We start from the raw sequence: 21,424 nt of genomic DNA, 5'->3' as shown, positions 1-21,424 counted from the left end.
ATCTGTCTGCTGCAATGTCACAGTCCCGCAAAAAAAATTGGCAGATCACCGCCATTACTCGTTAAAAAAAAAAAACACCAAAAATGACATAAATCTTTCCCTTAGATAGTAAACGCAATAACTTTTGCGCAAACCAATCAAATTATGCTTATTGCGATTTTTTTTTACCAAACATAGGTAGCAGAAAACAAATTGGCCAAAAATGTAAAAGAATTTTGATTTTTACATTTTTTTTGGGGGGAATTTCATATAAAAAAATGTGAAAAATATTGTTATTTTTTCAAAATTGTCGCTCTTTTTTTGTTTATAGCGCAAAAAGTAAAAATCACACAGGTTATCAAATACCACCAAAAGAAAGCTTTGCTTGTGGGAAAAAAAGGACGTAAATTTTGTTTGGGTACGGTGTCGCATGACCGCACAATTGTCAGTTAAATTCGCAAAGTGCAGAATCGCAAAAAGTGGCCCAGACGTAAGACAGCAAAATCCTCTGGTGGTAAAGTGGTTAAGCGACACTGGCCGATTCTGTGCATGGATAGGACCCTTGGAGCTGTGTTACCGAGGGCCCCATCGATGATGTGAGTTACATCATTGCAGTTTGGCCAAACGACTGGAGCCCAAGAACCCAGAGAGAAGACCAGACGAAGATGGAATCCCTCTTAGTAGTGATAGCACACCGTTCAAAAGATCTGTTTAGGTAAGTCTTTCATAATAATATTTCACCAAAGCCTGCCCTCCCCCCTCCTCTTTCCCAACAGGGTTGTTAAAAAAAATAAAATAAAATAGAGAAATATAATTAAGGGCTCGTTCACACAGATACTTTGACTGTGTAAAGGAGGGGTTTTGGCCGGAGCCATCTGTCATTCTATGGGGATGCAGTGCCTGTATGACCATTGGACAGGGGTGCAGGTGAGTGCCCCCCAAATGCACACGGTCTGTGTTTGGGCTGTACACCTGCATCCCCACGCCTGTAAAATTAGGACCTGCAGCTGTGTTCGTACAGATCCAGGTGGCTCAAGCCACATAAATGAACCACTAATTCACACTGTATATACCACAGCACCCATGTGCATGAGCCCCAACACCTCATTTACACACAAAGGTTTGTTTATCAACTCAGTTTCATCTTTTAGATTTAGTAGGAATTCTGTGAGTTATGTTGTATTTGTGTCTGCTAATAATGATTTTAATGTATTTTTTTGAAATATAGCCCTAATATTTTCTTGGGGGGGGGGGGGGGCTGTCAGGTAGTCTGTATTGGACCCCGCCATTTCTATCAGCAGCCCTGGTCCCAAGGGCCAGTGTTCCATCCTGTTTTGGTTCACTTGTTTTATTGGCATAACTGTTGAATTCATGGTCCTGAGGGACAAGGGCCTTTTGGATTCAGCCAGCCCTATCCTCTTGAAGGCTGAGAAGTTGACTTCTTGTAAAGATTTCTTGATCTTTACAGTCTAAATGTTTTTTGGCCTTTTAGAATTCCTAATTTCTAGCAAAAAAAAAGCTGACATGGGTCCTATCCCTCCTTTACTCTACAAAAAAAGGATTCTTATTTCTGTCTGTGTTGCTGTAAATAGAGCCCCCCCCCCTCATTTCATGTTTGATGAATGTTGTCACTGGGACATTAACTAATGATAGGAGTTCCAATGCTATCCAGAACTAGTGGCCATACTCTTTAATTTTGATGTACTCTCATAACTTTCAAAAGGTTATCAATTACACAAAGGACCTTTGTATGTAATTATGACATTCATGGATCTGTTGCAGAATTCAAAGATGTCAAGAGATGCTAGATGCAACAGTTCAGAGCAAGTTCCATTTATGGAAGAATGGAAGGCACGAAGAGAGAGAATGAGGTTACGCTCCTCATCCTCCAGTCTTGGGAGCAAGTCTATAGACATCCAGGTCCAGCAAGAAGTGGATCTCCAATCCAAGTCCTGGGCTTTACATTCTGCTCAAGATCATGAGAAAGATATAGAAGGAGTAAAAGCAACTACATCGTCTTTCAAAATCCAGTCTCTAGTAACCGCAGAAATTGAATATCATGAGCCAGTCATTTCAAAAACCAAGGAGAAGAAAGGGAGCCCTCAGAAGAAACATCGGACTCAGATTGAGAAAAGGAAGCTACGGGAGAAGAGGAGACCTACTGGAGTTGTAAATATGTTTCCATCTGAGGCAAGTGAAAACCTACGCTTACAGCAAAGTCAATGCTATGTCTTGCTTCTAAAGTTGACCACAATGTAGATAACTACACAGAATTGTACCCTTCTATTAGAGCTGTTCTAATCAAGCAGCTTTTTTTCCCTATATTCAATAAAACATTGTAAGGTATTAATACAGTCTTAAAGTCCATCTCCAGGACACAACACAAGTTAAAACCTCTCTCAACTATTCATAGTTACATAGTTTGTGAGGTTGAAAAAAGACATCAGTCTATCCAGTTCAACCTATGATGTGTGTGTGTTAACCGTACATTGTATACCCCTGTATGTTGTGTTCTTTAAAGTGCCCATCTAATAGTTTTTTGAAACTATCAATGCTCCCTGCTGATACCACTGCTTGTGGAAGAGAATTCCACATCCTTACTGCTCTGACAGTAAAGAACCCCTTACGTATTTTAAGGTTAAACAGTTTTCCCTCTAATTTTAGTGAGTGGCCCCCGTGTCTTATTGTATTCCCTTTCTCTGAAAAGTTTGTTCCTTATGCTAGGGTCGCCAGTACAGTATTTGTACATTGATATCATATCCCCCCTCAAGCGTCTCTTCTCCAGAGTGAATAAGTGGAGTGCTTGTAGTCTTTCCTCATAGCTTGATGTCCGCCATTCCCCTAATTATTTTTGTTGCCCTTCTCTGGACTCTCTCCAGTTCTAGCACATCCTTTCTGAGGACCGGTGCCCAGAACTGGACGGCATACTCCAGATGTGGCCGGACAAGAGTCTTGTAGTCTATGTTCCCATTGGATTTTTTCCAATGACCTGTGCTGGTGACAGCGAGTCACAGTGAAAACTTTTCAGTGGGAATAGAGATAGCAAGAAGACTCTTTTTGGACAGAGCGGGAAAGGGTAAGAACTTCTATTAAGATTTACTGCTTTCTGTGTAATCTTGTCCCAGTGACACTCGTTCCATTCATTTGATGTTCTGCTGTCATAGGAACAAAACGCGAAGGAAAACTTTTCTAACAGGGTCAAAAATATCACTAAAAATTCGAAATGTATTCTAACCCTTTTCCACTCTGTCCAAAATTAAACGTTTTCACTAGAGTTGGGCTTAAGTTGTAGCTAATACTTTGGTATAGCCCCGTACACACGCAACGATTATCGGCCGACCAATCGTCTGACTTTTGTCCAGAGTGGTTTTTTGTTGGTTGGAATGTGCCTAGACTGCACACGAATTTTCTCGCCCAACAAAAATCTACTTCAGAAGTGATGTCATGTGTTGGTTTGATTTCTTTGTGTTCTTTCTTCTCTGAGCATGCCCAGTCTTGCTCATCAGATTTTTCCCTGTCGAAATCTGTACTTACTGCAGGAAAATCGGCCGTGTTTTGTTGGCCAACAAAAATTTTATAGTCTGCACACCAGATTTTTTTCGGCCGAAAAGTCGGAGTCGGTTGTCGGAAGCATCATACTAACAAGCCGAAAATCGGCAGATCGGACGTTGGCCGAAAGTTCCCTGCCAATTTTCGATGCGTGTGTACAGGGCTTAACTTAGACCACGATGGGCATTTTTGGTATTTACTGTGAATAGCAAACTGTGATACACATTAGAGAAATGCACAAAGTTTTTTTGTGCGACTTTTCCACCATGTTTGCATTTAACAAATGTCCTAGCTCCCATCTGGTGTATTTAAAGTGGGTGTTTCCAAGTTTCACTCATGATTAGTTAGAAAGTTATACATATATCCGCAAAATTCTTCAACAACCAACTGTGTCTTAGAATTGCAGGTTCGTATTGATTTCCAAGACATTTGTTTTAGGATGAGACAATAAAGAGTTTAACTCTTAAATAAGACAATGAAGGACTTGTGGTCCGACAAAGTTTGGTCTTGCCAACTTTAAATCAGCTTGAATTTAGCTTGGTTCCCAATCAAAAAAATCAAAACAGAACGTTAGACTTTTCTAATAAGATCTTTGTGTGTATCCCTCACATAAGATTGTTTAGGCTGCCAACAGTAATTCTTTGTAGCTGTTGTAAATCTATTTTGTAGGTCTGTAATGAGAATTGTGCCACGTTATCAAACAAAGAAAGGTTCAGTTAAAAATTTCAAGTCATACCTTGCATGCCAAAGTGTTTTGCTCATATTTTTTTTATAAGAATGCTTCTCCCCAGAGTGTTCGGGATTAAAGAATCAGGAAAGTCCATCTGTTTTAGTGTTCTACTTGGCGGGTGGAAATGTAAGCAAGGATCAATAGAATAACAAGGCCCAGCAAGCTTGGTGGGGATTCGCTCTTTGAGCTGTGTGAAGATACTGGAGGCTTTTGCAGTCTGTTCAGTCATTGTGACTGAAAATACTTTCTCCAGATGCCTGATGAACTACATTTTTTTCTGCAGGAGTAAATTTTCTGACGTAGGAAAATAAATGTACCATGCTGCAAGATACTGTAAATGCCCCCTCCTAATTCATAGAAGCATTACATTTCAGTTGAAGGAGTGCACGGTACAAGAAGCATGCAGGAGCCATTATTAAGGCTATTGCATAGCATATTCCATATACTTTTCACTGTAATACAAATTGAGATGTAGGCTGACTATAAATTTAGTTTAGTAAAAATAGCGATGCTAGAAATGGTTAAATACCTGTTATATCAGTGGAAGCAGACATTTATTACTCACCCTTATTTTATTTATATTACGGTAATATATACCTTGACAGAGACCGTTGTTCTTTATCTCTCTGCAGAAGATCTGGCTTTATGAGCATTAGCTCTTATGAAAAAAACATAGCATGAAGGCCCACACAGGACAACAAAGAAAAAAATATAAGTGACCTGAATAAATCTGAAAGATCTGAGTGGAAATTCCCTGGCTGTAGTTCAAGCTGTGTCAGACACTGACTGAACAAACTTCTAAGCCCAGGCCTTTGGGTATACACTATATTACCAAAAGTATTGGGACGCCTGCCTTTACATGCACATAAACTTTAATGGCATTCCAGTCTTAGTCCGTAGGGTGCAATTTTGAGTTGGCCCACCCTTTGCAGCTATAATAGCTTCAACTCTTCTGGGAAGGCTGTCCACAAGGTTTGGAGTGTGTCTATGGGAATGTTTGATCATTCTGCCAGAAGAGCATTTGTGAGGTCAGGCACTGATGTAGACAAGAAGGCCTAGCTCACAGTCTGTGCTCTTATTCATCCCAAAGGTGTTCTATTGGGTTGAGGTCAGGACTTTGTGTAGACCAGTCAAGTTCCTCTACCCTAAAACCACTCATCTATGTCTTTATGGACCTTGCTTTGTGCACTGGTCCAAATCATTTGGTGGAGGGGGGATGATGGTGTGGGGTTGTTTTTCTGGGGTTGGGCTTAGCCTCTTAGTTCCAGTGAAGGAAACTCTTAAGGTGTCAGCATACCAAGACATTTTGGACAATTTCATGCTCCCAAATTTGTGGAAACAGTTTGGGGATGGTACATTCCTGTTCCAACATGACTGCACACCAGTGCACAAACAAGGTCCATAAAGGCGTGGACAAGCAAGTTTAGGGTAGATTAACTTGACTGTACTGTGCAGAGTTCTGAAATCAACCCGATAGAACAGCTTTGGGATAAAGTAAAGCGGAGACTGGGAGCCAGGCCTTCTCGTCCACATTAATGCCTGACCTCACCAATGCGCTTCTGGAAGAACGGTCAAACATTCCCATAGACACACTCCTGAACCTCGTGGACAGACTTCCCAGAAGAGTTGAAGCTGTTATAGCTGCAAAGGGTGGGCCACCCTAATACTGAACCCTACGGACTAAGACTTGGATGCTTCCGGTGAGTGGGCTACCTACCTTAGGGGTCACTGAGCACCTCACCTTACCACCCACCACGGGGGTTGCTTACAGTACTTCTATATGAAGAAATGTAACACTTATTTGGACTAATTACGCCACTTTGTCACCTTATTAGCTCACCAGTTTTTGTCACTTAGCTCTTTTTACTTTTATTTTATTTTTTGATACACCAGATATATGCGGCACAGTTTTTTTGCTGGTACTTAGTCACTTTATTTTGAATCTCATTAGTTATTTGCACTGGTCACTTTATCTATCTAATATTTTGCCATTTTATTGTACACATTGCACTTTATTGGACCCATTCATATTTATATATTCTTTGTATGCACCTGGACACTTTATCAACTGATTTTTGTTATTATTTATTCATCTAAACACTTTATAGGGTTTGCACCTTTTATTCACTGTCACATCATATTTTAGTTATTTCTTGCGATATTTATTTATCTTTGTGCATTTTTGATATTTATTTATTTATCTTTGTGCATTCTTTGTACACACCTTTCCTGTCAATTTATCTACATATTTTTACAGTAGACAGCACCATTCCCATACCTTGAATTTCATATTTTATATAGTCTCTGACTATATTTCTGGGAGGCCACAGCCTACTCACCTACCCAATATACATATTCCTTAGCGCAGAGTTCAACACTTTCATTAAGACTTGGATGCTGTTAAAGTTCACGTGCGTGTAAAGGCAGGTGTCCCAATACTTTTGGTAATATAGTGTATGTCAAGAAGTATATTGTTTAGGGGGTGCAGACACAGGAACCTCCAAGCCAAGCTTTGTTCAGATGTCTGAGAGAAAGAGAGAGTAATTTATTAAAGAAGCAGGGAGATGTGGATTCTAGGGAACTTCCCATCTACAAAGAGTACTATTACAATGGATGCAAAATAGTGAAATTTAAATATTTGGCAGCTATGAAGAATTATGGCTGGGTGAAAATTAAAGTTTGATATTTTTTTAAAAACATCAGCATAGATTTCTATTGTATAACAGCTATAACTGTTATTTCAGTTTTTTTTTTTATTGAATCAGGAAATGTCATGTAAAGGAACCAGGAGACCATGAAGTTTTGGTTCTTGTTTAAAACCATGTTGTCCCAAAGTAACTCATTATAGTGGAACTTTAGTCAGAAAATAACGTCCTGCTAGATTACCTCAGGCTGGCCCCTTTTGTAGGTATAGCTATGTAAAACATTAAAAATAAATTGCTTATACTGTTTAAAATCTAGTAATACACTGTCTCACCCTGCTCTGCACATGCTCAGCTGCTCTTCCATTTTTAAGGCACTGAATTTGTAGAGGCCCATCTGCTGACAGCCTTGAAGCAGAATTGAACCCTCCTATCATTTACATCCAAGGAAGCTGCTTCTGTTTGATCTGAAACTGCCATGGTGCTGCACATGTGATCAGTTATGATACCAACCATTTGATGGTTTGACAGTTTGGTTGAGGACTCAAGCAAACGTGACAGTTAGCAACCCTGGCATTCAAGGAATGTAACTGTTTTTTAAAATTTTTAAATCGATGGGTTTAGTTCTGCTTTATGATTTACTGCTGGTCAGGGGCTCTGGGCTTCAGCAAAATGGCAGCCTCCAGCAAGCAGAAACAGGAGCAATGCAGGAGGCAATTTATAGCACACACTAATTTCGTAGCATTATTATTAATGTGGAATGTATGTTCCTTGCTAAAGAACATTCTTTTTAATAAAGTTGTTATGGGTAGAGTTCTGCTTTAAACGGATGCCTCATTCAGCCCAGAAAGTAGAGATTTAGGCAGACACTACAGCTTGCATTCTATACCCCTCAGCAACATGAAGTGACTGACTGTATGTAATCACAGAATACAGTTATAAATACAATATGTGGTCTATCAGTTCTTCCACTGCTAAATAACTATCACCAAACTTTAGGATCCTGATGAGAATGAAGATGTTAAAGAGAATGAGGAACATAAAGAGCAAGAAGTGGTCATCCAGAGTCAGGTGAGAAACTAACTATCCAGAGGAGGCCAGCTAGTAGCTTGTGGGCCTTATGTGACTCTCAACTTTATTGACAGCCTTTCAACTGGTGCTTGGATTTGAGCACCTGTTGCATTATACATCTCCACAATTCATGAAATGTATGCAATTCATATAATTTAATTAAACAACTTATTATTAACTGATGTTTATGATTGTATTTAGTACTTCGTAGGCCATGTAGCATAGACACTATGGGGTAGATTTACTAAAACTGGTGCATAGTAACCAATCAGCTTCTAACTTAAGTTTAATTGAACCTGCTTGGGGGAGGAGGTTTTGAGCATTTTGATCTGTTGATTATCAGACCACTTGGGTAACATATTTTGCTATTGTGGTTAAGCACTTAAGCCCCGGAAGATTTTACCCCCTTCCCGACCAGGGCCTATTTTGCGATTCAGCATTGCGTGACTTAAACGGACAATTGCACGGTCGTGCGACGCTGTACCTAAACTAATTTGACGTCCTTTTTTTCCCACAAACAGAGCTTTCTTTTGGTGGTATTTGATCACCTGTGCGATTTTTTGATCATGCGTTATAAACAAAAAAAGCGTAAATTTTGCAAAAATAACAATATTTTTCAAATTTTTTTATATGAAATTCCCCCCAAAAAAGGCCAATTTGTTTTATGCTACATTTATACAGTTATTGCGTTTACCAACTAAGGGAAAGATTTTTGTCATTTTTGTTGTTTTTTTTTTTAACGCGTAATGGCGGCGATCTGCGATTTTTTTTGCGGGACTGCGACATTGCGGCGCACAGATCGGACCCTTGACTGACATTTGACACTTTTGGGGTTACCAGTGACATTACTACAATAATCAGTGCTATACATATGCACTGTTACTGTAAAATGACACTGGCAGTGAAGGGGTTAACTTTTTTGAGAGGGAGGGGTTAAGTGTGTCCCTAGGGGCGTGCTTCTAACTGTGATTGGCTGTGCCTTGATGTGTAAGAACTGTAATCAACGGTCCTACATAGTAGAACCGTATGATCACTATTCTTACACAGGAGAGAATGACAGGCGGCTTGTTTACATTAGCCGCCTGCCTTTCTCCCGGTGTAACGGACGATCGCGAGTGCCCGGCAGACATCGGGTCCGCCGGGTACACGCGCGGGGGGGGGGGTCCGTGACCGAGCGGGAGCGCGCATCCATCGACGCGCGCTCGCTCCCCAGAGCCTCACAGGCTAGTGACGTACCCCTACGTCACTTTGCCTGTGAGGGGCTGACCGCCGCAGTATATGTACTTGCGGCAGTCGGCAAGTGGTTAAAGATCTGCGTGTGCTGGTGCATCCCTTCTATGGATAGTGGGATTCAACCCTAGAGCAGAATGCCTCTGGGTTTTTGTATGAATATATTGTTCCTTGCCTCTGAAGCTTCTTACTTTTGGTGTAAAACAGGGCTTAACATATCCCAGGCGCCAGGTTGCCATTGCGGCAAGAAATTATGCCTTGGCATGTGGGCTGCCATCCGAAAGCTTCCACACACCCTGTATCCCGGGTTCTGCTTGCCCATTTGCAGGCCTAGGACCAGCATAGCAGGTGCCGTCGGGTAGAGGGGAGGGAGGAGACTGGATACACATTCACTCTCCTCCCCTTGTTGTTGCTGACCAGAAAGTGATGTGTATGACTTCACTTCCGGGTCCCCATTGCTAGTTTCCCTTGCCATCAGTGCAATGTGCATTGCATTACATTCTGTGGAGCACAGGGAAGACATGCAGGGTCTTTTTGAAACTGGATGTCTCATTAAAGACAATCTGTCACCAAAATATTCATCACATGAGGGCCTTTTTGTCCCCTATGTAATGAAAAAAGCTCCACCCACAAGAAGAAACTCTGCTTTAAGCATTCTTGAATGAAAGAAATAGTCCTAAAAAATAGGGCTATCTACAGCGCTTGCTAAAATATAAAACTAAAACATAAATCTGTGCAATAGTAATACATAAATTTGTAAATAAAAGTGCAAGTGTGCAAACTACTTGTGCCAATCAATCGTCCAATATCAACAAATCCATGTGTAAATTAATTAATAAAAATAGAAAAATAAAAATCCATCTTGTGTATAAAAATATATATAGATTATCAAAATATAAATATATGAAAAATGGATGAGTAAAACATCCGTGAAAATACCTTTTCTTAGGAAATGTGCAAGTGCTCTTTCAAAAATACAACTGGTAAAGTGCAGGTGCTTGAAGCCTTCTTCCCGTGCAGTAATTTATAAGATGGGTAACTTACCAAATGTAGTGGGTCTCATATATCTTATAATATTGAGACCAATCACGCTTAATGGCAAGTTCCCTTTAAGATCCTCCTATGCCGCTGGCGGGTTTTTCCTCCTCACCGTTCCATAAAGCTGCTCAGGTTGTTATAAATGGAAAGGAGATAAAACTACAGATAGTGTAATATTGTAAATTCAAGGTTTATTCCCGAAATAGCAAGGTTTAACAACGATTCAGCAAGTTTAAGCAAGGATCTATTATGCTGATGTCCGTGACATTCAGTACGACCATGCAAGTGGCAAGCGGAGGTAAATCCGGCTTGCGTTCCAATGGTGAGTCACGTTGTGCGGTCCATGTCCTGACGCGTTTCGTCACATCCGGTGACGTTCTCAAAGGCTCTTTATGGAACGGTGAGGAGGAAAAAAGCGCCAGCGGCATAGGAGGATCTTAAAGGGAACTTGCCATTAAGCGTGATTGGTCTCAATATTATAAGATATATGAGACCCACTTCATTTGGTAAGTTACCCATCTTATGAATTACTGCACGGGAAGAAGGCTTCAAGTACCTGCACTTTACCAGTCACTATTTTCACGGATGTTTTACTCATCAATTTTTCATATATTTATATTTTGATAATCTATATATATTTTTATACACAAGATGGATTTTTATTTTTCTATTTTTATTAATTAATTTACACATGGATTTGTTGATATTGGACAATTGATTGGCACAAGTAGTTTGCACACTTGCACTTTTATTTACAAATTTATGTATTACTATTGCACAGATTTATGTTTTATGTTTTATATTTTAGCAAGCGCTGTAGATAGCCCTATTTTTTAGGACTATTTCTTTCATTCTCACCATTTTATACTACTGCTGCTGCTATATCTTATAATTGTACACAATTTTCACTAATTTATAGGTAATTTATATATTTATATTTAATAACATTAACTCCTAGGCGCGGGGAGTACACCTTTTTTCCGGAAAAGGGTACTTGTTTTCATAAATCTTTAAGCACTGTTCCCTATTCCCCTGCCACCTTATTGCTTTTTTTTTTTTTGGGGGGGGGGGGGGGGGGGCGGCGAGCGAGTACCTAGTTTTGACAGGTTTAGATTTGCCTAGGCAAGCTAAGTGGAAGTTCTCCTGTCCCTCTCCCTCTCTGCAGTCTAGTGGGACATGTCACAGGTTCCAGAAGACTGCCGGACTATTTAGCAGGCACAGTGCGACTTACGTATGCACAGTGCACACCTGGCTGCTAAGCCACCAGCTGTCACAGCCAGGTGCCCACAGTTGAAATGCCGGCGCTAGGGAGAAGAGAGGGAGAGAAGTGACGGTTCGGGTCAGCACATCGCTGTATACTGGGACAGGTAAGTGTGTGTTCATTAAAAATCAGTAGCTACACTTTTTTGTAGCTGCCGACTTTTAATTAACAGAAAAACGACTGGAGCTCCTCTTTAAGTAAAAAAATAAATGTTTTAATTATAAAAAATAAAGTTACACTCAAGCACATAAAACCCCTCCCCACCAAAAAAAATTAAGCCCCCCCCCACCCCCACATATACACATGTACAAATGTACAAATGTAAATGCATGCGTCGTGACGCCTACGCCTGAAAACTTTGATTGCGATACATGTTACATATCGCCACGGAATGAGAGCAATAATTCTAGCACCAGAACTCCGTCGTAATCCTAAACTGATGACTTGTAGAGGGCAATTAAAGTGTCGCCTATGGAAAATATAGGATACTGAAGTTTGTTGTCATTTTAAAGGAGAACGCAAATTTAAAGGAGTTGTAAAGGCAGAAGGTTTTTTTATCTTAATGCATTCTATGCATTGAAATGAAAAGCCTTCTGTGTGTAGCAGCCTCCCCCAGCACCCCTAATACTTACCTGTGCCTCCTCTCTGTCCAGCGATGTCCACGAGTCCCTCGTCCATCCGGGACTCACCCTCCTGATTTGCTGAGATACATACAGCCGTGGTGCCATTGGCTCCATCGGCTGTCAACGAAAGTCAGTTAGCCAATCAGGGAAGAGGGGTGCAGGGCCGAACGCCAGCACCGTGTCTGAATAGACACACGAAGCTGCAGCTCGGCTGCAGCTGCTTGCTGTGGGGCACTCCATAGGAGGGATGGGCACAGAGCACTGAAGAGGGACCAGAGAAGAGGAGCATCTGGGCTGCTCTGTGCAAAACCAACTGCACAGAGGAGGTAAGCATAACATGTTTGGTATTTCTAAAAAAAAAAAAAAAAAAAAAACGAGACTTTACAATCACTTTAAGGTTTGACATGTTGGGTATCTTTTTACTTGATATAACCTCGGCTTTTATATTTTACCAAAACTTTGGGTGATTTTTTTGCGTTTTGTGCCCCCTAAAATTAACTTTAATGTGTTTTTTACTGAAACTTTGTGTTTCCTAGACCTTTGCAATAATATCGTGTGACATAAAAAATTGGAGCTACAACTATTTTATTCTCTAGGGTGTCTGCTTTCAGAAAATATATAATATTTTGGTAATTTTTGTAATCTTCACTTCAGGTCTAAAATGATTTTTTAAACATGTGAGCAAAAAACACAAAAACGACTCTGGGAGTGAACGGTTTAAATATAAGTTCACCTTTGGGAACATGTTACATGTTCTTTGATATTATACTACTGGGTTTCCTTTTAGGGATACTGTTTACTAGTGATGTCGCAAACCTAAAATTCGCCGTTCGCGTACGGCGAACGCGAACATCGGCAAATGTTCGCGAACCGGCGAACCGGGCAAACCGCCATAGAATTCAATAGGCAGGCGAATTTTGAAACACACAGGGACTCTTTCTGGCCACAATAGTGATGGAAAAGTTGTTTCAAGGGGACTAACACCTGGACTGTGGCATGCCGGAGGGGGATCCATGGCAAAACTCCCATGGAAAATTACGTAGTTGACGCAGAGTCGAGTTTTGATCCATAAAGGGCATAAATCACCTAACATTCCTAAATTGTTTGGAATAACGCGCTTTAAAACATCCAGTGTGTGAATACGATCAGGTATGATGTTTTATCGGTCAAGTAGTGTAAGGGTTACGCCCGTTGCCCGCTTCACAGTGACAGACCAAACTCTGACAGACCAAACTCCCCGTTTAACAGTCAGTCAGTCCAATTGCACAACCGCAAACTCCCCATTTGCACAAGGTTGGATACCAAGCTAGCCATGTCCCGTTCCTTGTCCTCACTGACATCATTGAAGGTCTCTTCCTCCACCCAGCCACGTACAACACCAAGGGTCCCCGAAAGGTGAGAACAAGCCCCCTGGGACGCCTGCTGTGGCTGGTATTCCACCTCCTCAAAGCCACCTTCCTCCTCTGACTTCTCTTCTTCAGACTCCTCTCTCTGCGTTGCCACAGGTCCAGCAATTGACAACGACAAGGCTGCTTCTGGTGGTGATGGGGACCACAACTCTTCCTCTTCATGCTCATCTACAGCCTGATCCAGTACTCTTCGCAAGGCACGCTCCAGAAAAAACGCATATGGGATGAGGTCGATGATGTTGCCTTGGGTTCGACTGACCACCAGGTTTGTCACCTCCGCAAAAGGACGCATGAGCCTACAGCCATTGTTCATGAGCATTCAGTAACGCGGCCAAAAAATACCCAGCTCCGCAGAAAGAATGAAAGAAAATGAATGTTTTTTCTATGAAAAATTATCCCGCGGATCGCTTTTGGTCTGTTCACAATGAAGCAACGACCTTATCATCTGGGGTGTGCCAACACACTCCTAGAGGTGATCGCTTCATTGTGATACGCAAGCCCCTTCACCACGACAAGGTAACTATCACGAAGGGGAATTGACACATGTATGTGCCTTTTTTTTTGTTTTTTGTTTTTTTGCAGCCACAGTGTAGCACCAGAGGGCAGAAAAATTAGGCATGTACACATGCATGAAAAAGTAGGTATTGTTGCAGCCGCTGCTGTAGCAGCGGCCTGAAAAATTGAGGTTTTCAAGGCAGAAAGTGCACTAAAACATTGCGGCTTGAACCATAGTTGGTGGCGGAGACGTCACGTAAGTCATCCGGCATGCAGAGAATGATTAAATACAGCAGCGTGTGGACCATTTTTAGCCCAAGGCATCTCAGTCATCACCAGGCCTTTTTTAGTCAAATGCATCCCCCACTGTCAGTCCCTTCGGGATCCATGCCTCATTCATCTTAATAAACGTGAGGTAATCAAGACTTTTTTGACCTAGGCGACTTCTCTTCTCAGTGACAATACCTCCTGCTGCGCTGAAGGTCCTTTCTGACAGCACACTTGAAGCGGGGCAGGCCAGAAGTTCAATGGCAAATTGGGATAGCTCAGGCCACAGGTCAAGCCTGCACACCCAGTAGTCAAGGGGTTCATCGCTCCTCAGAGTGTTGATATCTGCAGTTAAGGCAAGGTAGTCTGCTACCTGTCGGTCGTGTCAACTTGCCCAAATTCAATGCCGCCAACAAATTGCTTCCGTTGTCACACACCACTTTGCCGATCTCCAGTTGGTGCGGGGTCAGCCACTGATCCACCTGTGCGTTCAGGGCGGACAGTAGTGCTGGTCCGGTGTGACTCTCTGCTTTCAGGCAAGTCAACCCCAAGACAGCGTGACACTGTCGTATCCGGCATGTGGAATAGCCCCTGGGGAGCTGGGGGGGTGCAGTTGGTGTGGAGCAAGATGCAACAGCAGAAGAGGACTCAGCCGAGGAGGTTAGCAAAGAGGATGGAGTAGGAGGAGTAGAGGAGGTGGCAGCAGGCCTGCCTGCAAGTCGTGGCGGTGTCACCAACTCCTCTGCAGCAGAGCCACGCATTCCATGGTGGCTCAGTGTAAGTGATATACCTGCCCTGACCGTGCTTTGCAGACCAGCTATCAGTGGTCAGATGGACCCTTGCCCCAACACTGTGTGCCAGACGAGACATGATTTCCTTTTCCACAATAGAGTACAGGTTGGGGATTGCCTTTTGTGAAAAATTATTTCGGCCGGGTACCTTCCACTGCGGTGTCCCAATAGCGACAAATTTTTTGAAGGCCTCAGACTCCACCAGCTTGTATGGTAAAAGCTGGCGGGCTAAGAGTTCCGACAAGCCAGCTGTCAGACGCCGGGCAAGGGGGTGACTCTGTGAGATTGGCTTCTTACTCTCAAACATTTCCTTGACAGACACCTGACTGTGGGCAGGTGAGCAGGAACTGCTGAAGGTGAGAGGCGGAGGGGCGGGTTGTTGATAGGGGGCATGGAGGACAGCAGTGGTTGACGTGGCTGAAGATGCTGGACCAGGAGGAGGATGGTGGCTTTCAGTTTGTGTGCTGCTTTTACTCATGTGTTGATCCCATAGGCGTTTGTGATGTGAGATCATGTGCCTTCGCAAAGCAGTTGTACCTAGGTGGGTGTTGGACTTCCCACGGCTCAGTTTCTTTTGGCACAGGTTACAAATGGCATCGCTGATATCAGAGGCAGACACACAAAAAAAATGCCACACTGCTGAGCTTTGCAAGGACGGCATTCTGGTGGTGGCAACAGCTTGCGTTGATTGGCGTGCTGTCTGGCTGACCCCGGGTGCCGAATCTACATGCTGTCTGACTGCGCCACTAGCTCCTTGCGATGACCTCCTCCCCCTGCTTCCAACTCAACTCCTCCTCCTCCTCTCTGTCTCCCCATCTGAACTTTCCCCCTCTTCTTCTGCTCTTCGAGCAGGCACCCAGGTGACATCCACAGACACATCGTCATCATCAGCCGCTTCACTTGACAACTCAGCAAAGGCAGCAGCAGCAGGTACAACATCATCATCATCATCATCACAATGTACGTCCATGTGTATAATGCTGCCTGACTGAGACATATCCCCGTTATCTACATCCTCTGGCACTAATAGTTGCGCATCACTTATTTCTTCCAACTGATGTGAAAATAACTCCTCTGACGGATCAAGTGAAGCGGCTGTGGCGCTAGTGTTGGTGGTGGTGCCGGCGGGCTGGCGAGTGGTAAATTGAGAAGTGCCCGAAGCTGAGCTGGAGGAGGATGGTGCATTAAGGTTCCGAGCGGAAGCTGTAGATGATTGGGTGTCCTGTGTAAGCCAGTCAACTATGTCCTCAGAATTTTTTGAGTTCAGGGTCTGTAGTGGCCTCTGAACAATGGGCATTATTCTACGTCCTAAGGAAATCACAGCACCACGACGGCCCTTGCGGGGTGGCCTGCCTCTGCCTGTCATTTTTTTTTTTAATGTGTTGTACTATGAGTGCAAGGTGCTGTGCCACCCTATAGGAGTGTTGGGCAGTGGGTACAGTACACTCTGTGGGCCTGACAGTCACTGGCACCCAGGCAACTGCAATTATAAAAAAAATATATATATCTTTACTTTGCAAGCTGCTGTGCCACCTTATATATCAGTGGTGGGTGGGCAGTGGCACAGTACACTCTCTGTGGACCTGACAGTCACTGGCACCCAGGCAACTGCAATTATAAACAAAATATATATTTTTTTACTTTGCAAGCTGCTGTGCCACCTTATATATCAGTGGTGGGTGGGCAGGGGCACAGTACACTCTCTGTGGACCTGACAGTCACTGGCACCCAGGCAACTGCAATTATTAACAAAATATATATTTTTTTACTTTGCAAGCTGCTGTGCCACCTTATATATCAGTGGTGGGTGGGCAGTGGCACAGTACACTCTCTGTGGACCTGACAGTCACTGGCACCCAGGCAACTGCAATTATTAACAAAATATATATTTTTTTACTTTGCAAGCTGCTGTGCCACCTTATATATCAGTGGTGGGTGGGCAGTGGCACAGTACACTCTCTGTGGACCTGACAGTCACTGGCACCCAGGCAACTGCAATTATAAAAAAAATATATATTTTTTTACTTTGCAAGCTGCTGTGCCACCTTATATATCAGTGGTGGGTGGGCACGCAGTGGCACTGCAGTGGGCACAGTACACTCTGTGGACCTGACAGTCACTGGCAGCCCAGGCAACTGCAATAATAAAAAATATATTTTTTTTTCAATTTGCAACAAGATGCTGTGCCACCGTATATATATCAGTGGTGGGCAGTGCACTGCAGTGGGTACAGTGCACTCTGTGGACCTGACACAGCACTCACTGCAATTATGACAGAGGAAAAAAAAAATAAATTTTTAAAATGCAAGGTACTGTGCCTGTGCCACCCGAAATGAGCGTAGTGTGCACACAGTACAGTCTGTGGTGGGTCTGTGGCCTCTCACACACAGCGGGCAGGCAACTGCAGTGTACAATAGATATATATATATATATATATATAAAAAAAGGAAAAACTCAATTACCAGCCCTTAAAAGGGCTTTTGGGGGACACTATATATATATATATATAAATAAAAAAAAATCCTCAATTACCAGCCCTTAAAAGGGCTCTTGGGGACACTAGATATATATATATATATATATATATATATATATATATATATATATATATCTAAGAAGAAAAAACTCAATTACCAGCCCTTAAAAGGGCTTTTGGGGACACTAGATATATTATATATATATATATATATATATATATATATATATATATATATATATAAAAATTACACAAATACCAGCCCTTAGAAGGGCTTTTTGGGGTGCTGTCAGGAATAGGATGCTGTCCTTACAGCAGTAGTGGACCAAGAACACTGCAAGACCAGGAACACTGACTAACTGTCCCTAGCTTAACAGCAGCAGCAGCAGCAGCAGAAGCTCTCCCTGCTCTCACTAACACACACTGCTTCAGAATGATCTAAGATGGATGCTGCCCTTGCTTATTTATAGGAGGTGGGAGGGTGTGGGAGGGAGGTATGCTGATTGGCTGGAAATGTGCCTGCTGACTGTGAAGTTCAGGGTCAAAGTTTGCCTCAATGATGTATTATAGGGGGCGGACCGAACATCGCATATGTTCGCCCGCAGCGGCGAACGCGAACATGCTAAGTTCGCCGGGAACTGTCCGCCGGCGAACAGTTCGGTACACCTCTACTGTTTACATGTGTTCCTGATGAAGATGTTTGAAGCATTCAAAACACGTTAAGCTAACTTATGGATGTTCAATCGAAATAATATCTGTAAACTTGACTTTGCAAATTTTGGATATGGTGCTATATCCAATCCTAATACTTGTACAATAAAATTTATGGTTTTATAAATTTAGTTTGTGGTACCATTTACTATATTCCCGAAAAAGAAATCCAAAGCTACAAGAATCCTTTTGTCTTATACAGCTTCTAACTTGTCCAACTAATAAAACCTAGAAGCTGATAGGTTACTATGCACAGCTGCACCAGTTTTGGTAAATATCCCCCTATGTTTGGTTGTACATTGCAAGCTACAGTTAATTCGTTTTGCATTTCAGGTAGTATGGAGTTACACATAACATCCATTTTCACTCACTGTATAAGCACTCGATCCATCACTTGGACATTGATTTGCTTAACCAGTTCCACCATAGTCCCCAGATCCACACCATCAGGAAGCCCACACAAACTCACCTTTTCAAAGCAAGAACTAAAGCAGGGTATATAGGCATAGTGGGTTGAACAAAAAAACCCCACTGATCCCCACATCCACACAAAGGAAGTGGATTCAGGGATCTTCCCAACTGCGCTTTGTATTCTGACAGCATCAGAATACACTGATCAGTTCTGCAGCCATTGGCTGTATGTGCTGTTCCAATGCTGGTTTCCAGCAGGACCTTTCAACAGAAGCTGATCATTTGACACATGTACCAAAATTTGTTCAGTTCAGCAATTTCGGTATGTGTATACCTAGTTTTAGGGTCCAGCTTTACTGAGCATTAGAGACAATCTGGTTTTTAAAAAGCAAACAAATCACAGATCTGTGAGCATGAAATGGTTGTTATACCCATATAATCTTTGATGCACAGTAAAGCTGGTAACATTATGTCAGATGCCTTCATAGGTAATCACCAGTTTGACATTTTTACAATATACTGTAGATAATATTTTACTTTGCATTCAACTCCTCTGAATTTTATGTCATATTTTCCAGGATTTGAGAATATCTGAAGGAAATAGCGCAAACAGGTATGTTCTGGTCAGTCTAGTGTTGAAAAATGTACATGCTCATAGAATACAATGTTTATCTGATTTCGTCTGTTTTAAGTTGGACTGATTCTTAGGGGAGCATGGCTGATTTCAGACTAAGGATGTCCATATTCTAAAAGGTTTTTCTCGTTTAACCTCTTGAGCTAAAGGAAAGCAATCTATTACCTTAAACAGCATGGCTGGAGAAATCTGCCCTGCTTGCTTTTGTATTTTAACCACTTAAGCCCCGGAAGATTTTAGCCCCTTCCTGACCAGGGCCTATTTTGCGATTCGGCACTGCGTGACTTTAACGTACAATTGCGCGGTCGTGCAACACTGTACCCAAATGAAATTGACATCCTTTTTTTCCCACAAACAGAGCTTTCTTTTGGTGGTATTTGATCACCTGTGCGATTTTTTGATCATGCGCTATAAACAAAAAAGAGCGGCAAATTTGCAAAAATAACAATATTTTTCACATTTTTTATATGAAATTCCCCCCCAAAAAAATCTAAAAATCAAAATTTTTTAACATTTTAGGCCAATTTGTTTTCTGCTACATATGTTTGGTAAAAAAAAAATCGCAAAAAGCGTATTTTGATTGGTTTGCGCAAAAGGTATTGCGTTTACTAACTAATGGAAAGATTTTTGTCATTTTTGTTGTTTTTTTTAACAAGTAATGGCGGCGATCTGTGATTTTTTTTGCGGGACTGCTACATTGCGGCAGACAGATCGGACCCTTGACTGACATTTTTGACACTTTTGGGGGTACCAGTGACATTACTACAGTAATCAGTGCTATAAATATGCACTGTTACTGTAAAAATGACACTGGCAGGGAAGGGGTTAACTTTATTGGGGAAGGAGGGGTTAAGTATGTCCCTAGGGGCGTGTTTCTAACTGTGATTGGACATGGCTACTGGTGTAAGAACAGAGATCAACGGTCCTAGATAGTAGAACCGTTTGATCTCCATTTTTACACAGGGGAGAATGACAGGCGGCTTTGTTTACATTAGCTGCCTGCCTTTCTCCCTTCACGGCGCACGATCGGGAGTGACCGGCGGACATCGGGTCCGCCGGTCACACGTACTGACTTCTTAGGGAACGAGCCGGGGCGGGCGCACACCTCCGCGGGCACGCGCTCGCCCGCTATTGGCTCACAAGCCAGTGACAGGCTAGTGACGTACCCATACGTCACTTTGCCTGGCCGGGGCTGACCGCCGCAGTATATGTACTTGCGGTGGTCGGCAACCGGTTAAGCTAAAGGAAAGCAATCTATTACCTTAAACAGCATGGCTGGAGAAATCTGCCCTGCTTGCTTTTGTATTTTAAAAGCCTACGCCAGTGGCTGTCAGAATACCAAACAGTAACTGTTCAGCCAATTTTTCACCCAGCTACTTCGATTTTTATTTCCAAGGATGCCAGGTGTGGGGGTGCTGACAGGGCCACCCATGGTTGGAATTCACCGGGTTGATTCTGAACCGGCCAAAATTAGCTTTGGTTGTGGCCAGCTTAAGGGGAATTCTTTCCACTGTCCCATACTTTGAAGTTACATAGTTAGTCAGGTTGAAAAAACACACAACTCCATCAAGCTCAACCAATAAAAACCAAAAAAGAAAACACAACTATACAATCCCATATACACAATTCTATACCCACAGTTGATCCAGAGGTAGGTGAAAAACCCCAGCAAAGCATGATCCAATTTGCTACAACAGGGGAAAATTCCTTCCTGATCCACTGAGAGGCAGTCAGATATTCCATGGATCAACTTTACCTATAAATATTAGTACCCAGTTATATTATGTACACTTAGGAAAGAATCCAGGCCTTTTTTAAAGCAATCTACTGAGCTAGCCAGAACCACCTCTGGAGGGAGTCTATTCCACATTTTTACAGCTCTTACTGTGAAGAAACCTTTCCGTATTATGAGACTAAATCTCTTTTCCTCTAGACCTAAAGAGTGCCCCCTTGTCCTCTGTGTTGACCTTAAAGTGAATAACTCAACACCAAGTTCACTATATGGACCCCTTATGTATTTACTGTATACATGTTGATCGTATCCCCCCTTAATCTCCTCTTCTCATGAAAGAATAAATTAATTTCCTCTAATCTATCCTCATAGCAG

The 21,424-nt window shown here is 42.4% G+C and overlaps 1 protein-coding gene across 1 annotated transcript in view; it reads left to right on the top strand.

Moving 5' to 3' along the window:
* Positions 1–21,424, top strand: part of LOC309565741 (uncharacterized protein) — an 88,074-nt gene that overhangs the window by 24,267 nt on the left and 42,383 nt on the right. Inside the window, exons 2-4 of the mRNA XM_082270721.1 lie at positions 1,762–2,169; positions 7,900–7,971; positions 19,262–19,296. Of these exons, the coding sequence (XP_082126847.1) occupies positions 1,771–2,169; positions 7,900–7,971; positions 19,262–19,296 (506 nt within the window). The 5' untranslated portion in view covers positions 1,762–1,770. The remainder of the gene's footprint in view (positions 1–1,761; positions 2,170–7,899; positions 7,972–19,261; positions 19,297–21,424) is intronic.

Source organism: Pelophylax lessonae (assembly GCF_965119305.1).
Source record: "Pelophylax lessonae genome assembly, chromosome: 10".
NCBI classification, from domain to species: domain Eukaryota; kingdom Metazoa; phylum Chordata; class Amphibia; order Anura; family Ranidae; genus Pelophylax; species Pelophylax lessonae.
This window is presented reverse-complemented; position numbering and strand designations above follow the sequence as displayed.